The sequence below is a fragment of the Micropterus salmoides genome, unplaced genomic scaffold (assembly GCF_014851395.1).
Source record: "Micropterus salmoides isolate LMB-PRFRI ecotype aquatic unplaced genomic scaffold, ASM1485139v1 Ms_hic_scaffold_2, whole genome shotgun sequence".
Lineage (NCBI taxonomy): Eukaryota > Metazoa > Chordata > Actinopteri > Centrarchiformes > Centrarchidae > Micropterus > Micropterus salmoides.
Window position 1 is genome coordinate 14,643,590 of NW_024041150.1, and position 24,452 is coordinate 14,668,041.

At 40.4% G+C, this 24,452-nt stretch overlaps 3 protein-coding genes across 3 annotated transcripts; 2 read left to right on the top strand and 1 right to left on the bottom strand.

The window, feature by feature from the left end:
- The first annotated feature begins 4,657 nt into the window (after positions 1-4,657).
- On the top strand, positions 4,658-9,277 carry grpel1 (GrpE-like 1, mitochondrial). The gene is made up of 4 exons (XM_038731802.1): positions 4,658-4,812; positions 6,356-6,500; positions 7,126-7,207; positions 8,293-9,277. The coding sequence occupies exons 1-4, from the start codon at positions 4,745-4,747 to the stop codon at positions 8,637-8,639; spliced, it is 642 nt and encodes a 213-aa protein (XP_038587730.1). The 5' UTR covers positions 4,658-4,744; the 3' UTR covers positions 8,640-9,277.
- Positions 9,278-11,562: 2,285 nt separating this feature from the next.
- tada2b (transcriptional adaptor 2B) lies at positions 11,563-18,150 on the bottom strand. Its single transcript, XM_038730843.1, has 2 exons — positions 17,834-18,150; positions 11,563-16,292 (listed from the first exon to the last, which is right to left on the bottom strand). Exons 1-2 carry the CDS (start codon positions 18,101-18,103, stop codon positions 15,081-15,083), a joined length of 1,482 nt encoding a protein of 493 aa, XP_038586771.1. The 5' UTR covers positions 18,104-18,150; the 3' UTR covers positions 11,563-15,080.
- Positions 18,136-23,920, top strand: ccdc96 (coiled-coil domain containing 96). The gene is made up of 3 exons (XM_038730844.1): positions 18,136-19,103; positions 21,459-21,800; positions 21,891-23,920. Exons 1-3 carry the CDS (start codon positions 18,360-18,362, stop codon positions 22,221-22,223), a joined length of 1,419 nt encoding a protein of 472 aa, XP_038586772.1. The 5' UTR covers positions 18,136-18,359; the 3' UTR covers positions 22,224-23,920.
- Positions 23,921-24,452: the final 532 nt, after the last annotated feature.

Here is a 24,452-nt window from a genome sequence, read left to right on the forward strand (position 1 = left end):
AAAATACAAAATGTTGACTAAGAAAAAATGTATTAGTGTTGGAATATTAATATAATCTCAGTGTAAATGTCCTCTGCATTTCTCTGCAAAGTAACTTTCATTTTTGATAAATGTTTATCCTGCTGAAGGTCATGGGGACAAGACAAAAATAATTGCATTAAATTGACCTGCTTGGACTTGGTCTTGGTGTGAGATGACAGTGCTACCGAAGCGCTAGACAAACGGCAACAGAAATCAATAGATCACAAAATGACTCCTGGAAAGCATTAAACTGTGTCTGTTGAAGGATTTCCTAGTCATGTTTTTTCACTACCTGATCTGAGTCCTTAAGTACTAAGTGCCCATACATAGTTTAATCTCATGCATTTTCAAATTAATTATCTGCATATTTTTTCCTTAATAATATGACTGCACAGTGCACCGTAGTGTAAAATGCATGGGGAGCAAAGCAAGTTGTCACATCACACTAATGTATGAAGGATATTTGTGACGAGAGACCATTGGCATTGGAGGGCTTGCCTATAGACACAACTGGATACAACTGGCTTCATCAAAACTGTTAAAAGATTCATTGGTTAATTTACAAGCATCAAACGCTTCCACAGTGGTGAATCATCATCATCGATAAAGGACTCCCTATGCCTGCACAAATCTCAGACAGTTTGATCTGAAGGCACTATACCTTGTTGTTTCCTAATCATTGTATTTTCTGTGACAAGAAGGTCAAGGGCAAAACTGAACATCTTATGAAGTTTCAGAGCTGGAAACCAGCCTGGAAAGTCATCAAGATTAGGGCAAAGGAATTGAAAAAGAGCCTCTTTAGCGCAAGGTGAATACCAAATACCTTTGCAATGGAAGCAAAGTCCAATCCTGTTTCCAAAAAAAGTTGGCATGCTGTCACTGTCCATCCATCCATCCATTGTCAACCTCTTATCCTGTGTACAGGGTCGCAGGGGGCTGGAGCCAATCCCAGCTGACATCAGGTGAAAGGCAGGGTACACCACAGACAGGTCGCTAGTCCATCCCAGGGCCACACATATACAAACAACCACTTGTACTCAGACTCACACCTAATAACAATTTTAGAAACACCAATTAACCCAGCCTGCATGTCTTTGGATGGTGGGAGGAAGCTTGAGTGTTGGCATGCTGTGTGAAATGTAAACAGAAACAATATGTAATCATATGCAAAACATTGAAACCCCATATCCTGCTGAAATAAACAAGGCTGTCCCTGAAAAAGACAGCTTCTACTTAGCAGTATATGATTCTCCAACATCTGTATATATCATTCAGCTTTAATGATGCCTTCATAGATGTGCAGGTTACCTGTTCCAACTAATGCACCCCCGTACCATCACGGATGCTGCCTTTTACACTGGCCACAGATAACAAACTGGATGTCCTTCTCCTCTTTAGTCCAGAGTACGTGAGGTCCATGATTTCATATTTGGACTTGTCAGACCACAGGCCAGTTTTCCACATTGCCTCAGTCCATCTTAAATGAGCTTGGGCCCACAGAGGGCAGCAGCATTTCTGGTTCTGGTTTATATACGGTTTCCTCTTTGCATGGTAGAGTAACAGCTTGCATTTGTGGATGCAGCAACAAACACTGTTCACAGACACTGGTTTTTGGAAGTGTTCCTCAGCCTGTGCAGTGATGTCCACTACAGAACCCTGTGCCGTCTTAGGGCCTAAAGTCCACGGCCGTCCAATAGCCTATTGGTTTTCGGCATTGTCCCTTGAGTACAGAGATTTCTTCTGTTTCTCTGAATCCTAATGTTATGATGTACTGTAGACAATGAAATCTCTGCATACTTTGCAATTTTACATTGATACACATTATTCTTAAATGATTGCAATATTTGGCAGCACAGTTTTTCACAGAGTTCTTCATGAAGACCCAGCCTTTCTGGAATGCTCTTTTTACACCCAATCGTGTTACAAACCTGTTGCCAGTTAACCTTATTAATTGTGAGATGTTCTACCAGGTCTATGCCTGTAGCATTGCACAACTTTTCCAGTCTTTTGTTGTCATTGTCCCAACTTTTTTGAAAGTTGTTGCTGGCATGACATTCAAAATGGGCTTAATTGTTTAAAAAAACATTAAAATTTCAAGCTTCAACATTTATTAAGTTGTCTTTGTGCTATGTTCAATCAAATACGGGGTATTCTGAAACTCTGTCTACTAGCAAGACTATGCTGGTTAGCAGCCCAGAGACTATGTTGTCCAGTCAGAGTTAGTTCCTGTGCTGCAACTGTTCTGTGAGCCAGAAATACAAAACCTGGTGCCAGAGGTGGTGGACACTACTCTGAAGTTCCTCCTTGAGGAACCAGGGCTGGAAGACAAGTGTAAAGCTGCCAGAGCTGAGATTGGCAAATTGCTGACTAACTTAGCAGCTCCTTGCCTCTCTCAGTTTGGATCTGTATCTAAAACTCTTCTGCTTAGCGTCTGCACTACAGCGGCCTGATTCATGGGCTGTTTACGGTTTTATTTATTTACTTTCATTTTTAATATTTATTTTTATGTAATTTTTATATTTTATATATTTTATTTTATTTTTTATTAACAAAAACAACTTTTACCGTTTTTTTAACTTATTTAATGAAATGTATGAAAAAAATTTTTAAATTTTGAATTGAATTAACAGCTAACAAAAAGTAAAGCCAATGTCATCAAAATTCCTCAAAGGAATAGTAATTTGAACATCTATACCACGACTGCTCTATATGCTGGGGAAGATGGTGTGATACCATCACCATCAAGTTGAATGGAGCTTGTGGAGACATTTTGTCAACTAAATTCTTTTGCAAAGTGCAAGGTTCAATGTTGTTTATTTGTCATTATACAACACAAGGTTGTATAACGAAAATAAAGTTTGTTGCTACACACAGAACTTAATTAAATGTGTATTACAATGTAACCAGAACATCTTTTTTGTGTATGTTTTGAACAGCAGCAACACACAAAAGTCTGACTTTTGGGAAACAGTGTCCATCTTGACTGCGTTTGAACACCTAGCATCACCTATGTAGAGTTCACCTCCTCTCATCTTGCCGGAGTCCTCATGCTCTGAAAGCTCAGAACACGGACCAACAGCCAGGTGCTTGATCCTGGATGCTGATGGGGCAGGTCTCTGTAAAGATGTGGGCACAACAGTCTCGCTAAATTCCGTTGTTTGGACAACGTGAGTCCTATTTCGTCCAAACCGCACCTTTAGCAGCAGCCTTAAGTCCAAGCTGGGCCAACATGGCTCCTGTCCCGGGTCTCTTTCCTCTCCTTTAAACTTTAAGCGTGACTGCTGTGGTCCGGTTGATCTGGATTGTGGATCATCACAAGGTCTGATGCTCTTTAATCTAAACCCACCGTCTTCCTTTTCCAGTGACTGTATTTCTGTCAGAGGTAACACGAGATTCGGCAGTAAAACCTGAAAAACCACACTAGCTGCATTTTGCTGTAGGGACGGCAATGTCAACCTTTCAGTCAGACCACCACGTTGGTCCAGATTGAAATATCTGTTGGATGAATCATCATGAAATTTGGTTCAGACATTTATGGGGCCCAGTGAATGAAGCCTTTGGTAGTTGGCTTTGTTCTCCTTTAAATCCCAGGATCATGTGATGACCAGGAGGCAGGTACTGAACGTGATGAAACAGAACTTGATTTGACATGAGAGTAAATGAAAGCATTCGTTTTGGATTCTGTGCTCAGAGCAGGGGCATAAAATGCATTTATTCCCTTGACTTGCTGTAAATTAATTTCTCCAGCTAGGATATTTTTTTGGCCTAATTGGTGCCAGTGGCTAAATCCTAACCATTAGCATCAATCTCCTTTGAAGAGAGATACAGATGAGCTTAACGAGTGTGCTAATTATGCTCGCTCTGCATGGGGAGCCTGCTGTAACTTTGTGTGTGTGTGTGTGTGTGTGTGTGTGTGTGTGTGTATGTATGCATATTTGAGATTTATTTGCCTGTTCATGCCTGAGTGTTTGCCTTTCTACATACATAAACGCTGGGGGGACGAACAACCTGACATTAAGAGGCTTGATGGAGTCCCTCTGTCCCAGAACAACCCAACACCTGTCTGATTGATACTCCCTGCACACAAAAAGAACCATGATTTGGGATAATAAACACAAACACAGATATCTGTTTTTGCAAAAGAACACCTCAAATAGGCTATGTTCTACACTTTAATCTGAAATTATATTTCATTTGATCTGTAGCCTAACCAATGCATGCTATAAAATGTATTCTCATAAATCAGGTGAACAGTAGGGCAAATGGCGTTTACACTGATGCCGTTTTTGATGCCTCAGTCGAGCAAGTATAAGTGCATAGTTTCATATATTGTTATCACATGTTCGTTGCCTATGCATTAGAGCTAAACGCGTGTGCCAGTATGTGGCTGTGATGAGCTTTTAACCCTACGCACAGTTTTATAAATGAGGCCCCATGTCAGTAGAATATTACAACACGACTCGAGCTGAATAACCAAGGGAGGAGTAACCTTCTGTTAGATAAAGCTTTTCAAAAAAAATGTCCTTGGTCACATGTGTAACATTCACCTTTAACTTCTACTCAACCAAACTACAACTCCTCTGTGAATCTGATTGGTCAACTGGAAGATGTGTTCTTCTGACTGGCTCCTGATTGGTTCAGACCTCACGCTGCTGCCATCACAGTTGTGGGTCTTCGGCGTGTGTTGCAAGGAGGCTTTAGCAGCAGTACAGCACAGTGGAAAATGGCGCGGTGGTGTCTACAAGCAGTGAGACAGAGCTACTCATGTGTAGCTTCGCCTGCGCTAATAAGGTAACTTACTTCACTATCGACTGTGTTGAGTGAAATGTGCCTGTTACAGCAATGCTCGGCTTGGTGGAGCGCTCCTGTCATCTCAGTGTACGGCTTAGTAAGCAGCTAGCGACGTTATCTTTAACGTTAACCGACCGTGGTCCTTCATTCTATACAGAAATAAATACAGACTTAAAATGACTATTGAGGCGTGTGTTTTGGGGATAACCTGGCAAAAAAAAAAAGCCTAACCAGCGTGTGTCTTTGCCAGCATGACAGAAACAGGATGATGACATAACGTCACGTAGCATACCGTTAAATGATGAGGAGAGGGAGACATGCTCACTTTCAGGCTGCTTGCTAGGTGTTTCTCAGGTTTTTAATTTTTATTAGCTAAAGAGCGTGTTATAATGCGTTGACTTCGGTTAGTATTTCCTTGAATGGAGAGAACTAAACTCTATTCATAAAAGTGATATATTGACGTTTCCTTTTATCGTTAGCGAGCGACTTACTCTTTTTACCAGAAATGAATAATCTGTGAATGGAGTTTGGCGTCATGCCTCGGTAGGTACACTGTATGATGACATAAGTAGGCTATTCTACTACTTACAGCAAATGATTCTAACAAAATTACACTTGTTGAGCTAACTTATGTGCTAAGTGGGCGTTTATCAGTGAATGTCACGCAGGGTAGTTGCATAACATTCTTAGGAAGTAATGTTACTTCTGACAGTAGTGTTAGGCTAATTAAGCTGTCTGTGGTATCAATTAGCAAGTCTGGACAAAGAACCAAAATACCCTGATTTCTGGAGAAGTAAAATAATGTGTAACGTTACAGTAGTTGCAGATGGGATCAATATCCTCCTCTAAAATCTCCTATAGGAGTTATGTTAGGATTTTGTGACTGTGAAAGCCACATTGAATAATTCACATCAGTCTTAATCCTCAAAGCACTCAGTGAGCCTTGCTTCTGAATGGGAGCAACAGATTTGCTATATTTCTCCACTCATTAATAATTTCCCCCCTACCATATAATGCATATATTGTACAATATAGTATATAATCATACAATTTAGTGACTCACTTAGCTGAGGACACTATTATCTTTCAGTACTATACTGTGTACACTGCTTCAGCGGGATCCATCAGTTTTTTACTCTTCACGAATGCAGTGTTATAGTAACTATCAAAATTGCAAATTAATTTACATTAAACTGACTGTTAGTCTCAGGTCAACAGACGTCTGTATACACATGCACATATCTGTAGGCAACTGACAATGTTCAAGCCGTGATAATAGACATACTGTTTGTTTTATCTCACAGATGGATAATGTATGTTTTGAAGGTAAACTGTATGTGAGGAGAAATAATAAGTTGGCTGAAATAGTTAGCAAACAGCAGATAAATGTTTGACTTGCCCATGTAAGCCTGGATAGTGAGAGTACCTACGCTAGAGGCTAATAATTTGATTCAAGGTCTGAATATTGGTCATAACATAATTAAGTAAGGCAAGTGAGGCATTACTATTATTATTGTTGTTGTTATGTGTCCTTCCCACCCAGGGCGTGTCCGCGATTGTTATGCACAGCCACCCAGCAGAAGAATGGTCATAGGTCAGAGGAGGAGGCTGAAAAGCCAGAGCAGACTGCAGCAGAGAAAGCCCTGGTGGAGAAGACCCAGCTGGAGGAGCAGCTCAAGGAAATGACAGTAAGTCAGAGATGGCTGCAGATGGGGTCACTTCCAGTGGAGCATGGTCATTTGAGTTGAGCATGCAGGGAGAACTATTAAATCATTTTACTGCATTATTCTGATATTAATCTTATAATGACAGTAGTATGAAGAACTTGCCAGAAAGCATTATTTTCTTGACCATAACCATGTTTGTGAAGCTTCTACATCCATGTAAGTGGGAGATCCTACAAAATATATAAATTTAGATTAATAGAAAAAAAGATTTGACAGATTAATTGGCAATAAAATAACAGGAGCCCTATTTTGATTTTAAAAAAATGGATGCAATGAGAGAGCTGGCCGTTGGAAAGATTCCTCATTGTGGTTTGAGCCACAAATTTATATACAGATGAGCTATTTTTTTGTTCAAGCTAAACTAACGATATCTCAAATTGAAGGTCTTAGAAGAGTATCTTATATAATGTGGCTGCACACAGCATTCATTTGTAAATGGAAGACAACTGTTTGACATTGTGTTCCCTTTTTATCAATACCACCTTTAAAAAAAAGTACTTAACAGACATCGTAGCTAATCACAGTTTGTAGCCAGAACTTCATTGCATATTGTTGTGTTTTTTAAGCCATGGTGTGCTCTTTCCAGGAAAAGTACAAGCGGGCCTTAGCAGACACAGAGAACCTCAGGAGAAGGAGTCAGAAGATGATAGAAGATGCTAAATTATACGGTAAAGACTTCTCTCCATTTTTAGCTCTTACAGGTTTCTATATTTCAACAGGATCCACCACCAAACTTGGGCTCTTAACCATGAATAAATCCTACTGAGAATAATGTGTAATAGAGACAATATTCTGCTGTTGCATGTTCTAGCCACCAGATATCACAAATGGGCAACAGTAGCCTTTTTGACTAAATTGTGTCTTTACCTAAAACCTGTTGCACTGAATGGCAGAATGCACCTGATAAATTTTTTTATAAGAAGCTTGTGAGGGTTTTTTTTCAGTGTTAGGAAGTTATTAGAGTAATTTTTTCTTAATTCCTGTTATTAGACATAAGCTTTAAAGTGAGGCGATGTAACTTTTAGTTGTTTTTATTTCTAGATTTCGGATACTGGGGGTACTAAATGTTCTGTATTATATATTGCAAATGTCAGATATCAACCTGGCAATGTTTTATTTTTTATTATTTTAGCTACAGTAAAAACAAAAACTTCAGAAAAACGTCCTTTGAAATGCCATTCCTGCACTTACGTTCTGCAGGCACATTTTTTTATATTATACCACACTTTGCTTGTCACTGAATAGGTAAGGTGCCTGCTTCTGACTTTAAAGAGACAGTGTAACCTTTGAAAGAAGAAATATCACCATCTCAAATACACTCGGGGGTTTAGCTACTGCAGGCTTGCGTGGTCTGGTATGACCTGTAGCTTAAGGTGGCTAATGTTAATAAACTTGCTGTGTAACTGACATTACTGAGTCATTTCATTGACTTCATGGCTTAATTCTGTGTTAACTCATGTTAGCATGTCATAGGTAAACCTAGGGCTTGGCAATAAAATTGTAATAATTATCGCGATATAATACATTATAATTGTCACTTGTGGCCACTATTCAGCAGTTTCATAGTGTTAGAGGGTTAGGGTTGCTTAAAATAGGGTTAGCGTTACGTAGAAGAGCATATACATTTCCTAGTCTTTAAGTGTCATCATGTGGAAACTTAGGTGACCAGACTGAATAGATGCGTCATATTTATGACATGCAGTCAGAGATTTATAGCATGCTGAATAATGTTCTAACTTCCTTCCATCACCAGGGATCCAGGACTTCTGTAAGGACCTGCTGGAGGTGGCTGACATCTTGGAGAAGGCAACAGAGAGCGTGCCCAAGGAGGAGGTGACGAGCCAGAACCCCCACCTGAAGAACCTGTACGACGGCCTGGTGATGACCGAAGTCCAGATCCAGAAGGTGTTCACCAAGCACGGCCTGGTCAAGCTCAACCCAGACAACCAGAAGTTTGACCCCTACGAGCATGAGGCCCTCTTCCACGCCCCCGTAGAGGGCAAGGAGCCCGGTACCGTTGCCGTAGTAACCAAAGTGGGTTACAAGCTTCACGGCCGCACCCTCAGGCCAGCATTGGTGGGAGTGGCTAAAGCCCCCTAGAAATGATGATGTAACTATGACAAAGTGGGATTTGTTTGGCTGCAGAATGGATGGCCTCAGATAAAGGAGACTGGTCAATTCACCCTTTTCCCACAAGTCTGTCTTCGCCCTACCCCCCACCCTAAGGTGCCTCACAGAGATGGGAAGAGAACTCACCGGATCATGCAGAGGCTTTCATTGTTAACTGGAAGATAAGCAGGTGAAATATGTTTCACAAAAAAAGTAACAAGTGATCATAAACCCCTCTAATTTTAAGTTTTTCTGGTGAGCTATGAAGTCAAATATCCACAAATTTAGCCATTCTGATTCTGAACTGCTGGCCCTAAAACCCTAACAGTCTTCAACTTTACTCAGTTGTCTTTTCTTGTTTGTGAGGTTTAAATTCATTCTGTGGGAAGAAAGCAAGGAACAGTACTTGAGGATCTGAAGAAAAGTTGAGATGTTACTTTGTACTGAGGTGGACGTCCCAAAGCCTATACATTCTTTCTCTTGTTCATTTGGATGTTGTCAGACTCCGGTAATATCTGGATGCCAGTAGTTCTGGACAATGAACAGCTTCATATGTAAACAATTAGAATAATTATTATGGACCTTTTGTCCAAACTGTCACAGAATCAGAATAAACTGATAAAATCTTGTTGGTTTAGTGTTGTCTTTTACACACACCTTGAAATAAAAAAAATATAAATGTACTGCAAAGTTAGTTATTGTAGTATGTACACTGTCAGCAGCAGTGGCTGTGACAGCTCATGGAGGCAATAAAGGTATTAGTTACCCCTTTTTTGAGTTTTCGGTAGCAAAATAATCATAATGTGTACACTGTCAACAGGAACCTGTAAGAGATTTTTTTGCCAAAATGTAAACAAATATGCTTAAATTGGAGCCCAGTGTACTGAATCAGTGGCAACATTATATATCACCCAAAGCCCGATTATCCCCTAACTGGAAATACGACAGAGTAATAAGAGTGTCAAAATTCCTTCATGATGACTTCTAAATTGTTGATCAAAGCAGTGACAAAAGAAAGCTCAGTTGCAACATATTTCTTTCAAAAACCACCCCAAGAGTCTAACGAATGTTTCTCTCATGTTTGCTGGCACGAGAAGACTGTAAATTGCTTTTTTCAAATATACTTAGATTAAATATACAGTATTGAATGTTGAATAAAACCAAGACTGGACTTGAGTGAGATTCTGTATCAATTTTGTCATACAGACAGATTTGAACAATGAAAATAGTGTTTTACACATTATCTTGACTATAAATAAAGCCCGTAAGCAGTATATCCTATCAAATCCCATATGAAGATCAAACCCAGCAGTAACAAGTACTGTGTGTGTGTGTGTGTGTGTGTGTATCCAAAATCTGATACATCTTATTCCTCTGAGCGAGCCACACTGCTGCACTGTTCCTTTATAACCACACACAGTTTCTTTTGACTCAATCAAATATATGCCACTCCTGGTGCCAGAAATACTTGCTAGAGTACAAAATGTAGATTAATCCATAGCTGAAAATAGTCGAGAGAATGCAACCCCCCCCCCCCCCTTTTATTCACTAATACATACAGTATCTCACAAAAGTGAGTACACCCTCACATTATTGTAAATATTTGATTATATCTTTTCATGTGACGACAGTGAAGAAATGACACTTTGCTACAATGTAAAGCAGTGAGAGTACAACCTGTGTACATTTATATATCACAGTGTAAATTTGCTCAGCTTCTTTAGCGAGGCAGCGGTCGTCTTGGAGGTGTGTTTGGGGTCGTTATCATGTTGTCTCCAAAGGGAGGGGATCATGCTCTGCTTCAGTATGTCACAGTACATGTTGGCATTCATGGTTCCCTCAATGAACTGTAGCTCCTCTGTGCCGGCAGCCCTCATGCAGCCCCAGACCACAACACTCCCACCACCATGCTTGATACTTCTCTTTGAACTCCTCACCTGGTTGCCGCCACACACGCTTGACACCCTCTGAACCAAATAAGTTTATCTTGGTCTCCGTGTCTTTAGTCTGCTTGTCTTCAGCAAACTGTTTGCAGGCTTTCTTGTGCATCATCTTTAGAAGAGGCGACTTCTGGGACGACAGCCATGGAGACCAGTTTGATGCAGTGTGCAGCGAATGGTCTGAACACTGACAGGCTGACCCCCCCCACCCCTTCAGCCTCTGCAGCAATGCTGGCAACCTCTGGATATGACGCTGAGCACGTGCACTCAGCTTCTTTGGTCGACCATGGCGAGGCCTGTTCTGAGTGGAACCTGTCCTGTTGAACCGCTCTATGGTCTCGGCCACTGTGCTGCAGCTCAGTTTCAGGTTCTTCTCTTATACCCTACAATTCTTTTTTTCAGATCCTCAGAGAGTTCTTTGCCATGAAGTGCCATGTTGAACTTTCAGTGACCAGTGTGAGGGAGTGTGAGAGCGATAACACCAGATTTAACACACCTGCTCCCCATGCACACCTGAGACCTTGTAACACTAACGAGTCACATGACACCGGGGAGGAAAAATGGCTAATTGGGCCCAATTTGGACATTTTCACTTAGGGGTGTACTCACTTTGTTTGCCAGCGGTTTAGACATTAATGGCTGTGTGATGTGTTATTTTGAGGGGACAGCAAATTTACACTGAGCTGTACACTCACTACTTTTCATTGTAGCAAAGTATCATTTCTTTCAAAAATGTGAGGGGTGTACTCACTTTTCTGAGATGGACAAGGCTGTACATTTTAAATAAACCCTTTGTTTATTTTACATCAGACGTCTGCAGTGATAAAGTGTTTGTCACCGTTATGATTTGGTCAGAATTTGCTGACAATAAGAAAAAATAAAGGATAACATTAACATGCTGGTGATATGATTAGTTTTTCCCTTTAAAGTTTGCACGTTCTGCAAATGATTAAAGAGGAAACAGGACTATTTAGAATTATAAAGTATTTGCACTTTTAATAAATCTTGATACATACCTTGTCATGTCAACAAAGTAACGGAACAAAACAGCTCTACAGAATCAGACCAGTAACAAGATTAAAGACAGCTCAACAGCATGCCATCACTACACCCGAAGCTTCAGAAAATGCTTCTTCTTTGTAATCTTATTATCCAAAATCTTTTTTTTTTTTTATTATTACAAAAGCTATAAAAATGTCCATGACACAAAATACTGTACATTTCACAGGTCAGTAATTATATTTCCTTTTTTCCAATTTATCTTACAAAATTATTTACATTTGGTGACGTAAAGTCAGCAAAATCCCCTTAATAAAAAATAACCCTGCCACCCCCCATACTGAAAAAAAATCCAATTCCTATATTTTCCTGTGAGACATATTTACCAAAACACGCAATTTTGGAACAACGTGGAAAATTTGGTGGCACATGGAGAACGATGCCACTGTCAAAATCTCAAAGAAGAATTGAAAAGAAATCACATTATATATCTATCTAAAGGAATAAACAAAAGGTGATATTCAAACAAAGGAGAACCATCAAATTCCACTCACAGTTCTAGGTCATCGCTGTTTGGTCTACAGCCTGGAAATTAGCGACGTATTTCTAGAACATTCTGGTTCAGAGGCGCTTCGGCATCTTGAGCTGACCTCTGACCTGAAAAAAATGCTTATTATGTCTTATTTTACAATGCTAAACAGGATGCTCATACTCCCCCCCCCCCCAGCTTCAAAATTAAATGTTTGGCTTACTGCTCAATCAGCATCTTCAATAAACCAACGACAGCTGACTAATACATCTAACTCCAATCGGAACATGTTAATGGATTAATGTGCAGCAGAAAGAGTCCAAGAAGCAGATCTATGCACCGGCGGTGACGCACTACGAATGTTGGAAAGATGATAATACGTTTCCCACATAATTTAGGTCAGCAGTTCTCTAAATCATCTACCACTAAGGCCCAGCGTCAAGTAACACAACAAAAGCTGAATTCACTGAAAAACACTTAGATAAAAGGGTTCTATTATTAAAAAGCTTGTAATATTAAATATTTATCTTGTTAACAAATCCCATGAAAATAAAATATTAGTCCCCCTCAAACCCACTGGTTTCTTATGGAAGACGTAAATCTAGAAGAGGGGGTCATGTAAATGTAGCGGCTCATTCATTTTCTAAAACTGCTGGTCACTGTAGTTTTTAATCAAACGTTACTCAAACAGGAGGAAAACGTGCATTTGATGTGGGGACTATTTTAAGCCACGGATGAATCCACATTTGTTGCTTTAGTGAGTGGTTATGGCAGCAAGATGGTGTATCTGGGACTGAGTCAAAATAAACTATTGTTAATGGTAATGAACATCCAGTGCAACAGTGTGGCTCAGTCATGTGTTCGTAATAGATTTTGGACAACAATGGCGCCCTGGCACAGAGGAAGAAGATGTATCAGGCTTTGGATAACCAGACAACAATGTGATAGTAGAATCAACTCATTGTTGGTTTTGGTCTTTTGATGGGATTTGTTTGCAATAATTGACTATCACCAGTAAACCTTTAAAAAACAGCTCTGGTGTTTGACTTGAATGGTACACCACGATGATGAAATATAACTAAGAAAGACTGATGAGCCCCAATTCTCTTTATGACCTCTACTTTTAAGGCAACGCCTACCACCACAGAACCAATTCCACTCATGACTTACATCCCACAACCCCCCCAAAAAAGACAAAGGAATATGAATCAAGCACATATTCCACTTTGGTAACATCCACACATTCACATGCCTTTCTTCTGTAGGATATCAGAGCTCCTGCTCCTGCCGTCACACGACAGCTGATTCAATAACTTCATATGGAAAATGATAATGAGTGATCAGTGCTGCTGTTACAGTAGTGCCTTCAAGACAAAGTGAAGCTACCTCTGACAAACAATAAGTAATGTAAAATAATAAGCAACCGAGGGGGAGCAGGTAGTGGGAAGCTGTGTGCATGTGAAGTGGTCAACCATAGGGCTGCTGAGCACACAATGAGGAGAAAGTGTAAAAGATAAAGAGGTGTAATATTAGCCCACCATGCATACACACAAAAAATAACAACCTTGGAACTGTATATCGGCATTTGAGTATCACTGGTTAATGCCCTTAAACATTCAGCTTCTTTAACTGTGTTGTTCCATGCGGACAGTAAAACATTTAAAGCTGTGCTAAGCTGCACTACATTGTTTCTGTGGAACTAAAAGGGTTTCCAGGCCAAATTCCTTTCTCCTCCATACTAACGGCAGGAGGCGAACTAAAACCTGTAAATAACATTCATATCAGAGTATGACCAATACAGTTTTTTAAGGCTAATACTTATATGGAAATATTAAAGACCCTGAGTCACTTTCACACTATGAGTAAAAAGGATCTTATATAAACTCACTATTTGCTAACAAAGTTTAAACAGTTTTGGTTATTTCACATCAGGATTTAGCAACATTTCAATGTTGCAAATGTGAAGACAGATGGCAGGTTATTTGATCAGATTTCCTTTAGGATCCTTAAAATTCTGCTATTAACCAAGATGCGACCAAGATACAGCTGAAAAGTGTTACCTGAAACACTTTTTCTAAATGATCTCTTAACATATTCTTTGGCATTTCTGTACTGATATTTTTTGTTACTTTGTGGCCGAAATATGTGCCAATACTGATATTTGTGATAAGGTAACAGTGAATATATCGGCCTGGCTGATTTATTGGTCTAGCTCTATGTCTTATGTCTGTTGCGCTCCGCTAGAAACTGCCTTCAGGCAGCAGTAGGTACTTTTTCCAGAGAAAGCTAAATGATGCTTGAACCCTTTCTTCTTTAAATTACTTGTAGACAGTAAGAAGGGAAAAAATAGGTCAGAGAAATCAGAGTTTACTGATAGTGTATGACAATTTCTAGGAAATGATGGCCTTAAAATGACAGCATATTCAAACAGCTGGCTCTTGCTGGAAAGTCCAGCTTTTACTGATGAAACCTAACAAAACTGACAAAATTAGGTCATGATAATTTCACCCATCAGTGCCATACGTTCAAACACTAACCCACAAAATAACTACTCTTAAACATTTCCAGGAAGTGTAATGCTTTCCAGCATGAAATGGCTTTTGCCCAGTTGCTGTTTGGATTTAAAATAAGATTTCTCCATAGACATCTTCGTTGAACCTGTTGCAATACACTAAAATATCTCTGCAACTACAAAATACGTGTTTGCATTGTAGTTGTCATCATTAGTAACAATATGGATACAAGTTGTTTTCACCCCTATCCCTGGCGAAATGTAAAAATATAGGCTTATTTTTGTTCCTAACCCTGGTATGAAAATATACTATTTTCCAGTGGGTCATCTTCATTCTTTGCAATGTACATATTCACATAGTCACCTTTGAAAAATGGTGACTAACCAGTAGTTCTGCCAGTCTGCCAGCTATCAGCTCATCAACTTATGACTTCCTGACCAAAGATGGACGACTAAGAGGCGTCTCGGGATATCCAGCCACTTTCTGTGAGGAAAGTGAGAATGCGCTTCTTGAGGACCTTGTCCAGGTAGCTGGGCAGCCGGCTCTTGGCCGGGATGCCTTGCCTTTTCTGCAGGTGATCTTTGATGATGATGGTTTTGACAGTCAGGTAGCGTGCCGGGCTGAGGTTCAGAGAGTTACACAGCACCTTCTCCCTGTCTGACAGCAGCTCAAAGCCCATCAGATTCTCGATGGCGGCAAACTCCCCATCTTTGCTCTCTTCTTTGATCCCGCCTCCAACCCCCAACCCTCCAGCAACGCCTCCTCCCCCTCCAGCTCCACTCCCGAGTCCCATCCCGGAGCCAAGCCCGCCTCCTCCGCCGCTGCCCCGTTTGGAAGTGACCACGCTTTTGTTCTCCTTGCGTTTCTCCCGTTTGTGTCGTGCTGCTTCATATTCGGCAGAGTCTTCCAAGCGGGAGATGCCGTTGCGGCGGTAGCGCTGCAGCTCCCGCACCTTGGCCCTCAGCACACGCTCTTTATGCATGTTCTCAAAAAATTCTTCAAATTCTCGATGGGCCATAAACTGGCAGAGCCCCCGTAGCCTGACGCGCTGATCCTTCTCTTCCTTGGTGATCTTTCTTTTGGGTGTACTTGGAACAGAACCTGATCCCGCTGCTGCCATAGAACCTGATCCAACTGTGCCACTACCAGCTCCAGCCCCACCCACGCCACCAGCACCGCCTATGACTCCCAGCGCTCCAGGTTTGTCCTTCTCCTTGTCCTTCTTGTCCCGGCCCAGGAACGACGGTACCAGGTTGTAGTCTCGGGCAATGTTCTTACGTCGCTGCCGTTCTCGGAGCTTGCGTACATACATGTCCACGTGGCTGCGTTTCATTTCAATTTCCACATCCTCGTCGTCATAGTTCACAGACAGCCCGCTGATGAGCTTCTCTGCATCCTGGTCATATTCAATCTCATAGTCGTCACGTAGCGGCATGTAGCCCAGCTGCTGCTGCTCAGCCAGGCTGATATCCAGCGGAGGGAGAGGGGTGGTGAGGCTGGGCGACAGGGGCCCCCCGCTCGGGCAGGTGTGGTCGGTCACACGGTTGGGAATGCTGTCCGGGATGCAGGCCTTACCCAGGTTCCCGTGGATGTACATGGTGACATAGTGTTCCATGACTTCATGAGGAGTTCGGGACGCTCCGACGTGAGCGGCCATGTCTTCCTGAAAGACAACATGAATAGGAAGTTGTTACTAATGAGCACAGTGTAAGAAATACAACAGTACGCTGTTCATAAATTTATTTACTGGACTACAAACCAGAGTAGTGCTGAAAAAGTCATAAATGAGTTAATCAAGAAAAGAATTTGATAATCAATATTATTTTCATCAATATAATTCATTCATTCATCATTCAAATACTCAAGTGCTTTTCTGTCTTTAATATCTAAATTCATATATTTGAGCTTTGAACTGTTTTTGTTTTAAAAAAAATTTAAAATTTAGTGTTTAAGTTTCCAGGAGATAAATATGTTATTTAATACCATCAATAGGGAAAGAGACAGTATTCAGTTGATAGTTACTATAAATTCTAATGAAGACGCATGAAATGTGACATTTGTCAGCCTAAAACAGTGTTGTCTATATGAAAAGTGCAATGAGATAACTTCTGTTATGAAATGGCGATATATAAATAAAACTGAATTGAAGTTAGGCTTATGTTTTACTTGGTAATTCTTTTTGGTATTTAGCATAGTTCAATACGCCATTATTCAAATCTTGAATCGTAACCTTTTATCACTTTAATGTGCATTTTGTTTTTAGTTTATGTTAATATTCATGGTATTTTTTGTGTACTTCAATATGTTTTGCTGTGTTGAATGTTGTCCTGTTTGTCCTGCACTATGAGCTCACCAGTGCAGTAAAGTCAACTCAACTAATGATGAATTAATGTTCACTTGGGTTTAAATATAGCTAATCTTTCAGGGAAATTTGCATTTTCCCTATCAAATTAAAATTCTATCCAGTAAACTGCAAGGAAAAAAATAAAATACAGAATTCATCAGTAAGTAATTGTTAAAAAACACTGTTTTCATAAAGCTTACATCTAATGTCTAATGTTAAAGTATGTTATGTAGGCCATAAATTCCATTTACAGGGATTTATATTTGTTCGTGGTGTATATAAACTGTTACCCTTCAATATAGGGTAACAGGTTACAACTAACTACCTAACCTCAAACACTATTAGTATACACTGCAAACATTTAGAGTATGGTCCAAATTTGAGTTTAGCTGAGTTCCTTGTAAAACATTTTAGTTTGTTACATTTATTATGTTCCACCTGGAGTGTCCGTATGTTGTTTGATGTGAGTTGGCTGCTGTTATAACCCATTTTCCCATTTATTAAGCTATCAATTCTCTATCTGAAGTCACTAACGTTGCGCACTCTTTTTTGGTTAGGCCTACTACTTGTGAGCTCTTGTTCTTAATGTGACACCATTAAGCCTCGTTGTGCCTTCAATTTAAACTGCATAAAAATACTGTGGGAGCTTTTATCCTGCTCGTTATTATCGTGTTAATGCTCAGTCGTACAACTTTTTACGACGGTAACGTTACAGGGAAAATTCATTGTCATAAAGGTTAACGTTATCCTATTATTATCGCTACCAGCCAGCTTTTAAGTACTTTAAATAACAGTACTGTATGTGTATGTTAGTGTATAGTAGCGACTCTATAAGTTAAGTAACTTAAAATGTGATGTACCCAGTTTCCAAATCCATATTGCTCGATGGCATCTAGCAGCGACTGCTCTTCCCTGCTGGTCCATCCTCCTTCTGCCTCGGGACCCCAGAGAGAGAACCGACCGCCGTCGACCTGCTGGTAGCCGTGCCATCTCCGGTGATTACCTATTTCTGCGCCCGCCGAGAAGCACTCCGGGCACAGCTCGATATCGGGGCAGTCGGTGCAGCGAAGCCGCAGGTTCGTAACATCTGCAAGGCAGTTCACGCAGTACTTCTTCCCCAGGTCGGCCATGTTGCCTGGCTCCTGCTTCTTGTTGTTGGAGGCAGAACTGCGCGCCTGCGCAGCGCGAGCCTTGCAGCGCGACCTACTCACATCCTGCTCGTTAATATTCATGAGCAGGGTTCAGGGCGCCTCTGATTGGCTCCCGAATCCAGTTTCCAGGACAACCGAAACAAAACGAACATTTTCATTGACTTGAGAAGTGCACGAGCCCTAAAGCTAAAGACAAATTAAATAATACTTTTGGGGGTTATGGTACTATTGAAAAATGGACGAAAAACCAGAACATGAGGTGAAGAATGACACAGAGAGGGTGGTGTTAGTGGATTCATCAAATGAGGAAGACAGTTCTCCTGTTACTGCTAAAAAGGAAAAAGAAGGTGTCCCAGCTGAAATGGTTGCATCAGATCTTGATAAAGAAAACTCTGAAAGAATGAAATCTAATGAAGAGGCCCCTGTTGGAGAAGCAGAAGAGAGCAGTAGAAACGAGCTTCCTGGTGTGGACAACATCACCAAAAGTGAAGACTTGGATGTAAAGATAAATGAAGTCAATGAACAGCCAATGTCCCATGAGGAGAGTGTTGTTTTTGAGATCAACAGTCATGATTACAGTGGACCTTCCAGCCTGCATCAGACTCCGGAGAGAGAGAACACCAGTCCTACACAAGAGGAGGACAAGGCGGAAGAAGAGCAATCCACCGCTGCTCCTGCAGACAGAGTCGACACCGACTATGAAGAATACATGCAGCTCCTCCAGGAGCTGTGTGAAGAGAGAGATAAAGCCAGCCAACACAGCGGCCACCTGCAGATGAAGCTGGCAGAGTATTTCCGTAAGAAGGCCGGGGAGGACGCCCAGCTGGAGAGGATGATGCCGGTGTCGGAGCAGCAGCAGGAGTATGAGAAGTACATTAACCTCCTGACTCACCTGAAGCAGCAGCTCACCACTGACTCAGAGACCGCTCAGCAGCAGGCAGAGGAGCTGAGGTTACAGTCCCAGGAGAAGCTGGACATGGTTGGTCTTATTGTCAGGGCCTGTGCAGCTTGTTCTACAAAAGAATTTAAAAATTTTCCTATGTTGGAAAGTGCACAAAAGTGTTGTTATAATACAAAATATTATAATCAAATGATATAACAAGATTAAGAATATAATATTGAATAAGCTAAATAAATAAAACAGATAAGCAGTATTGTAATTGGAGAAAAACATTAGGGCTAGCATTAATAAAAGTTTAGGACTACTAATCTAAGAGGTGATGTATTAGTATATCAATGCAGCATTATCAACTGAAGTGAAAGTAATAATATTTCTGAAGTATATGCATAGTTTACAAGAAGCCACCTTTGGCAGAAGTGTAATTTGAATACGGAAAAAGTAACATGTATAGTAAAAGTTCCATTTCGCTAACAAAATGAGTTTATTCATAAATTTACATTTCCATTTTAAGGACTTATTCATATAATAAAATACAAATAAGTAAATACTTGAATTGAAACATAAAATATACTTATTTATAGAATTATAAGCAGGTTTTGATTATCTTGTAAGTTCTCACTGGGAAATTCACACCCAAAAATGTCACTATCCATACTAAAAAAAAGTGCTGTGTGAGTGATATTTCATATGCGAGATTTCTGTATTTCTGATCTCACTTTTGCTCCTCTTACTGGTTTGAAGTGGGCAGGGCTCAGTTGGAAGAATGTCATGACACATATGTTATTTCTGTCGTGTGGTTGTCTGTGTATGTTGTAGGACTAAACAATTAATTGAAATAATATTGAAATCGCAATATAGCCTACTGCAATTTTCAAATTGCAGGAGGCGCAATATTTGTTAAAGGCAGAATGTGTGTCAAAATACCATTTTTAATTAAATACTGTCATGACAAACCTAGTTATGCGTTTCATCGCTAGGTTGGATAGTTAAGAAGAACACGAACAAGAAGTAGTAGTAGTAGTCGTCCAGTTTGTTAGAAGTAAGAAGAGAAGTGAAATTTGAACAAACAGAAGACCACGCGTGTTATTTAGCACAAGAGTGTACAGAGCGTGACGGCCACTGTAGCTTTTCCTACGCGCTTGCAAAGGGAGAGGTGAGTGGTGAGTGAGCCGTTGGTTGCAATTTGCAACCCTCACCACTAGATGCCACTAAACCTACATTGAACCTTTAAATATGTTTTTCAATGAAAATTAGAATAATGATGTAAAAATGATTATCGCAAATCATATCGAAATTGCAATATCAGTCAAAATTATCGCAATTAGTTTTTTTTTTTATTATTTTTGTTCAGCCCTAGTATGTTGCCAGCTCTTATCAATCAAATCTGATCAAATCACACCCACACAGCCCTGATGAAGTAGATTAAATAACAACTGTGATGATGATGAACTATGATAATACTATGATAATAACTAGGACGTATTTTTTTTAACTTCAACTTTGATTGCTTCTTATTTAGTAAAGGATATTCAATGTTAAATAGAGAAATACCTAAGATTTCAAACCATGTTTCCAGGGGCTGTAAATGGTCTCCTTTTTCTCTAAGGAAAAGGAGTACAAGGGGTCTACAGATGCTGTTATGCAGTGAGCTGGGTGGATGTGACATGCATACTTAATCATATAAACACTGCTCTCAGAAATATGCAAACAGGGTAATGCTTTAGGAACAAGCAATTTGCAAAATACAACTAAAATGTCTGTAAAGAACTGTGAAATTTTAAACCATTTGGAACCCAGTGTACCTTATTAGAAAATAAAGTTGAAACTGTTGCAAGTACTCTTACAGACATTAGTCCTTGCCTGCATTTTCATATGACTTCCAAAAAACCCTAAGCGTGCCCAATAAAGACCAATTTATACTTCTGCCTTGAATCAATGCCGTAGGTCCACCATAGCCTTCTTGTAAACTGGAGCCCTACTGACGCGCACCTCCCCAAAAATGTTACTACACGTCATGGTGACGCAGACTGCAAGAACTCTGGTAGGTTGGCTTAGTAGCATTGCATTTCCGGCCTGTCCTTGTTCTGCCACAACCCATCCATACCATTCCCTCCGCCTTCTCTCGTTTTTGCATTTTAGCAGTTTCACTAAAAGTAACTGCTGTTCAACATCGATCAGCTCCAACTCCAACATGATACCTCAGTTTCAGTTGCCATTGTTTGTAGTATTTTACACCAACTCAACACAGTGGAACATAGAAAGTAATTACAGAGTGAGGCAGACACCAACGCACAAGTATAAATGCTCATGACAGCACGTGGCTACGCCGTTTGTTACGGAGTAGACTCAACGCAGATGCATACATTGGCCTTAAGTGTTGATTGTGTGTGTTATGGTGTGCTGGTCATCAGACTGTCTCATCTTTGTTCCTAGGTGGAAAATGAATGGCGAGCTTTCGTGGCACTGAAGCGTGATTTAGCTGTGACATTTCTAAGCCTGGGTAAACAAGCTGCTCAGGCCAAAGTGGAGTCAACCCTGGCAGCAGAGCAGCTTCGGCAGGACGAGCTGATCAAGCTGCGCCTCAACCACATCAAGCTGAGGACCAAGATTCACAGGCTGGAGGCAGAGCTTTGGAACAGAGAGGAACACACCAGGGACCCTCTGAAGCTCCAGTTTGAGCAGTTGCAGGCTGAGAGGCTGGAGCTGAAAAAACACACGGAAAAGCAAAATGAGGAATCGTTAAAGATGCAGAAAAAGATCAGCAGCAGCTTGGAGGTAGGTTGAAAAAGTAGTCTGTAGTTGTTTCACAAAATATGATTTTCAGTTAGGCGTAGTTAGTTAGTTGTTGTTTTTATGCTCTATCAGGTCCTGTCAAACGTAAAGGAGAAGCTGTTCTGGAGCAAAACGGAGGTCCAGGCCAAGCGAGAGCAGCTGGTCAAGGTGGATGCCACGGTGGCCAGGATGAGGGGCCTGCTGACCAAGACTAAGCAGGCACGCAACAGCCTGCAGAGAGACAACCAGAGGTTGAAGGAGTGTTGTGGACTGCTTGGGAACAGGGTCCTGCTGCAAGACTTTGAGGACACCGTGGACTACTCCGAGCACCTAGAAGAACAACTGGAGAATCTCAAGGGCCGGCAAGCTGAGATTGTCTTCAGCTGTGGCAGATGGAGGAAGCAGCTCGGGACAGATTCAACATAGAAAAATCAGGAATGAAAATGAGCATCTGGCCTTGCAGTGTGTAGTTTTATCCTATGTGCGTCAACATGTATTCACTCCCAAGTATCACATTTGGACATATGGTCAAGACCTGTTGGCGTCAGCTTGTAACGCATTGGGGAGCCCCTTAGTGCAATAGTCCAAGTAAGGAGGTGGCTGGGGTGTATCAACCGGACTTTCACCCAGGAGACTGGTGTCTGTTTCCAATGTAAAACAAAAATCCAACATTAGGTTGCGTAAATTGCATAAGTTAAGCAAGAAACGCTACCTAAGTTAAGCCACGTAAGTAACATTGTAATTTTAACACAGACCATGTTTTTTTTCCTAAACCTAACCACATTGTGATGTTTCACAATGTTAACCACTATTTGTTCTGCTGGTCTGTAGTGTTAGACCAGTCTGAAATTTGCTCTAGTCTAATGCAAGTTAGACTGTTTCACAAAATCAAAGATTGAATAAGTTTAGACCAAAAAATTATTAGACACCTTACCCCCAGGCTAGGTCTAAGATCCTATGTTACCTTGGTAACCATCAGTAACAGTCAGTTACATTACAAACAGCCAAAAAAGGGAAAATGGCTCATAATTTGTGGTTTGCTGCTGATATTGTGGAGAGAGTTCTGAGAAGGAAAAATAGTTTTTAGGGACGCAGTAACCCACTAGAAATATACAACAATGAGGACGTCCTTGGTTGGTTTCGTTTAACTAAGGAAGCTATCCTGAGTCTGACAGATGAATTTGCTGAAGTACTGAGCCCTGCCTCCTGTTCCGTGGTCAAAGTCTATCTTTGTGAAACAAGGCCCAGATCCTGGCATTATTGTAAAATCTATGATGATAAAGTCATTGTTAAAAGCCTATACAATCATGATGTTTAATTTAAAAGGGATTTAAGCAAACATGGGTAAAGTCAAAGTAAAAATTTGGGTGTGCGAAGGTACCGCCTTTGTTTTAGTGTTCTTCTTTACATGTTTACTACAAAATGGTTAACAGAGAGCTTTATCACTTCGGTTGATCACTTATCCCTCTCAGAGCGGATGAGCAAAGTGGCATACGAGCAGGCAAAAACTAGCAGGTTGGCAATAGTAGGCTGGATAGTCAGGAGTAATATAGTAGATGACGCAACAATCCAGCGGCAAATGGATATCAGGCTCTTCCTTAATTGCTGCCGGTTTAGTGTCAGGTGGGTATTTGAGATGAGGTCAGAGCCGCAACCCCAGGAGCAGTGACGCCCATAACTCCACTGCAAGGAGAGACCAGAGAGTGAGAGAAAGCAGGAGCACACAAACAGACAAAAACCAAATGGCAACAGGCATCCAGCATTCATTCAAACTGAGAAATAAAATCAGAACACTTTCACTTACATACAGATATCAAGGCAGGGGATTCTGACAGATTAATAAAATTAACTATGTACAGTTTACCTGATTTATTAAATTTGGCTTCTGGTCTTCATGAATAATTCATTAACAAAATCTTCTGTTAGCTTCTTTAGAGGTGATTCTTAATTGGAATTAGCAGTTAACAGTTGAACACTAGCTTGACAGTTAGCTAGTTGTCTTGATTTTAAACAATACAGATTATTTGTAGGTTATTTTGCAAAATAACTCTTGTCTACCTTTATTTTGTTTTGAGCTGTTTTATTTTATTTTTCTTCTGTCTGTTCACTGTGTGGATAAAAAAAAGACAAATTGAGATGTAACATTGTAAATGTATTTCTCTCAATAAAAAATACATAAAGAAAATGTTTTAGGGGTAGTTTATTTCTTGGCAAACATAGTTAGTCAATATAAGATATTGTATTATAAAGTGCTGGCAGGAGGGTTTTTTGCTTATAGTTTCAACATATTTTAAACAGAGCCAAGCTAGCTATTTATGCTAAGCTAATCACCATCTGGCACAGGCACCATTCTGAAGACATTAAAGTGATATGTAGGCCTATTTTCTCAGCCTTTATGGCACTGAGTGCAAATTCAAATCAATTCTGAAGATGAAGTTCCATCATTTGATCAGATCCAATGAGAAATAAATATGTTAATTAAAATGTTATTTTCAATTGAAGTCAGTAGATGGCACTACTGGATAAAAGTGTAAATGTAGAGATTTGCCAGGAAAATTCAGTTGATCTGACCTTGTCAGCAGTTTTTTCCCCACTAAGTTTGCATTTCAGTTTTAACTGATTGAAGTATTTGAATACATGCATAATTCATGGACT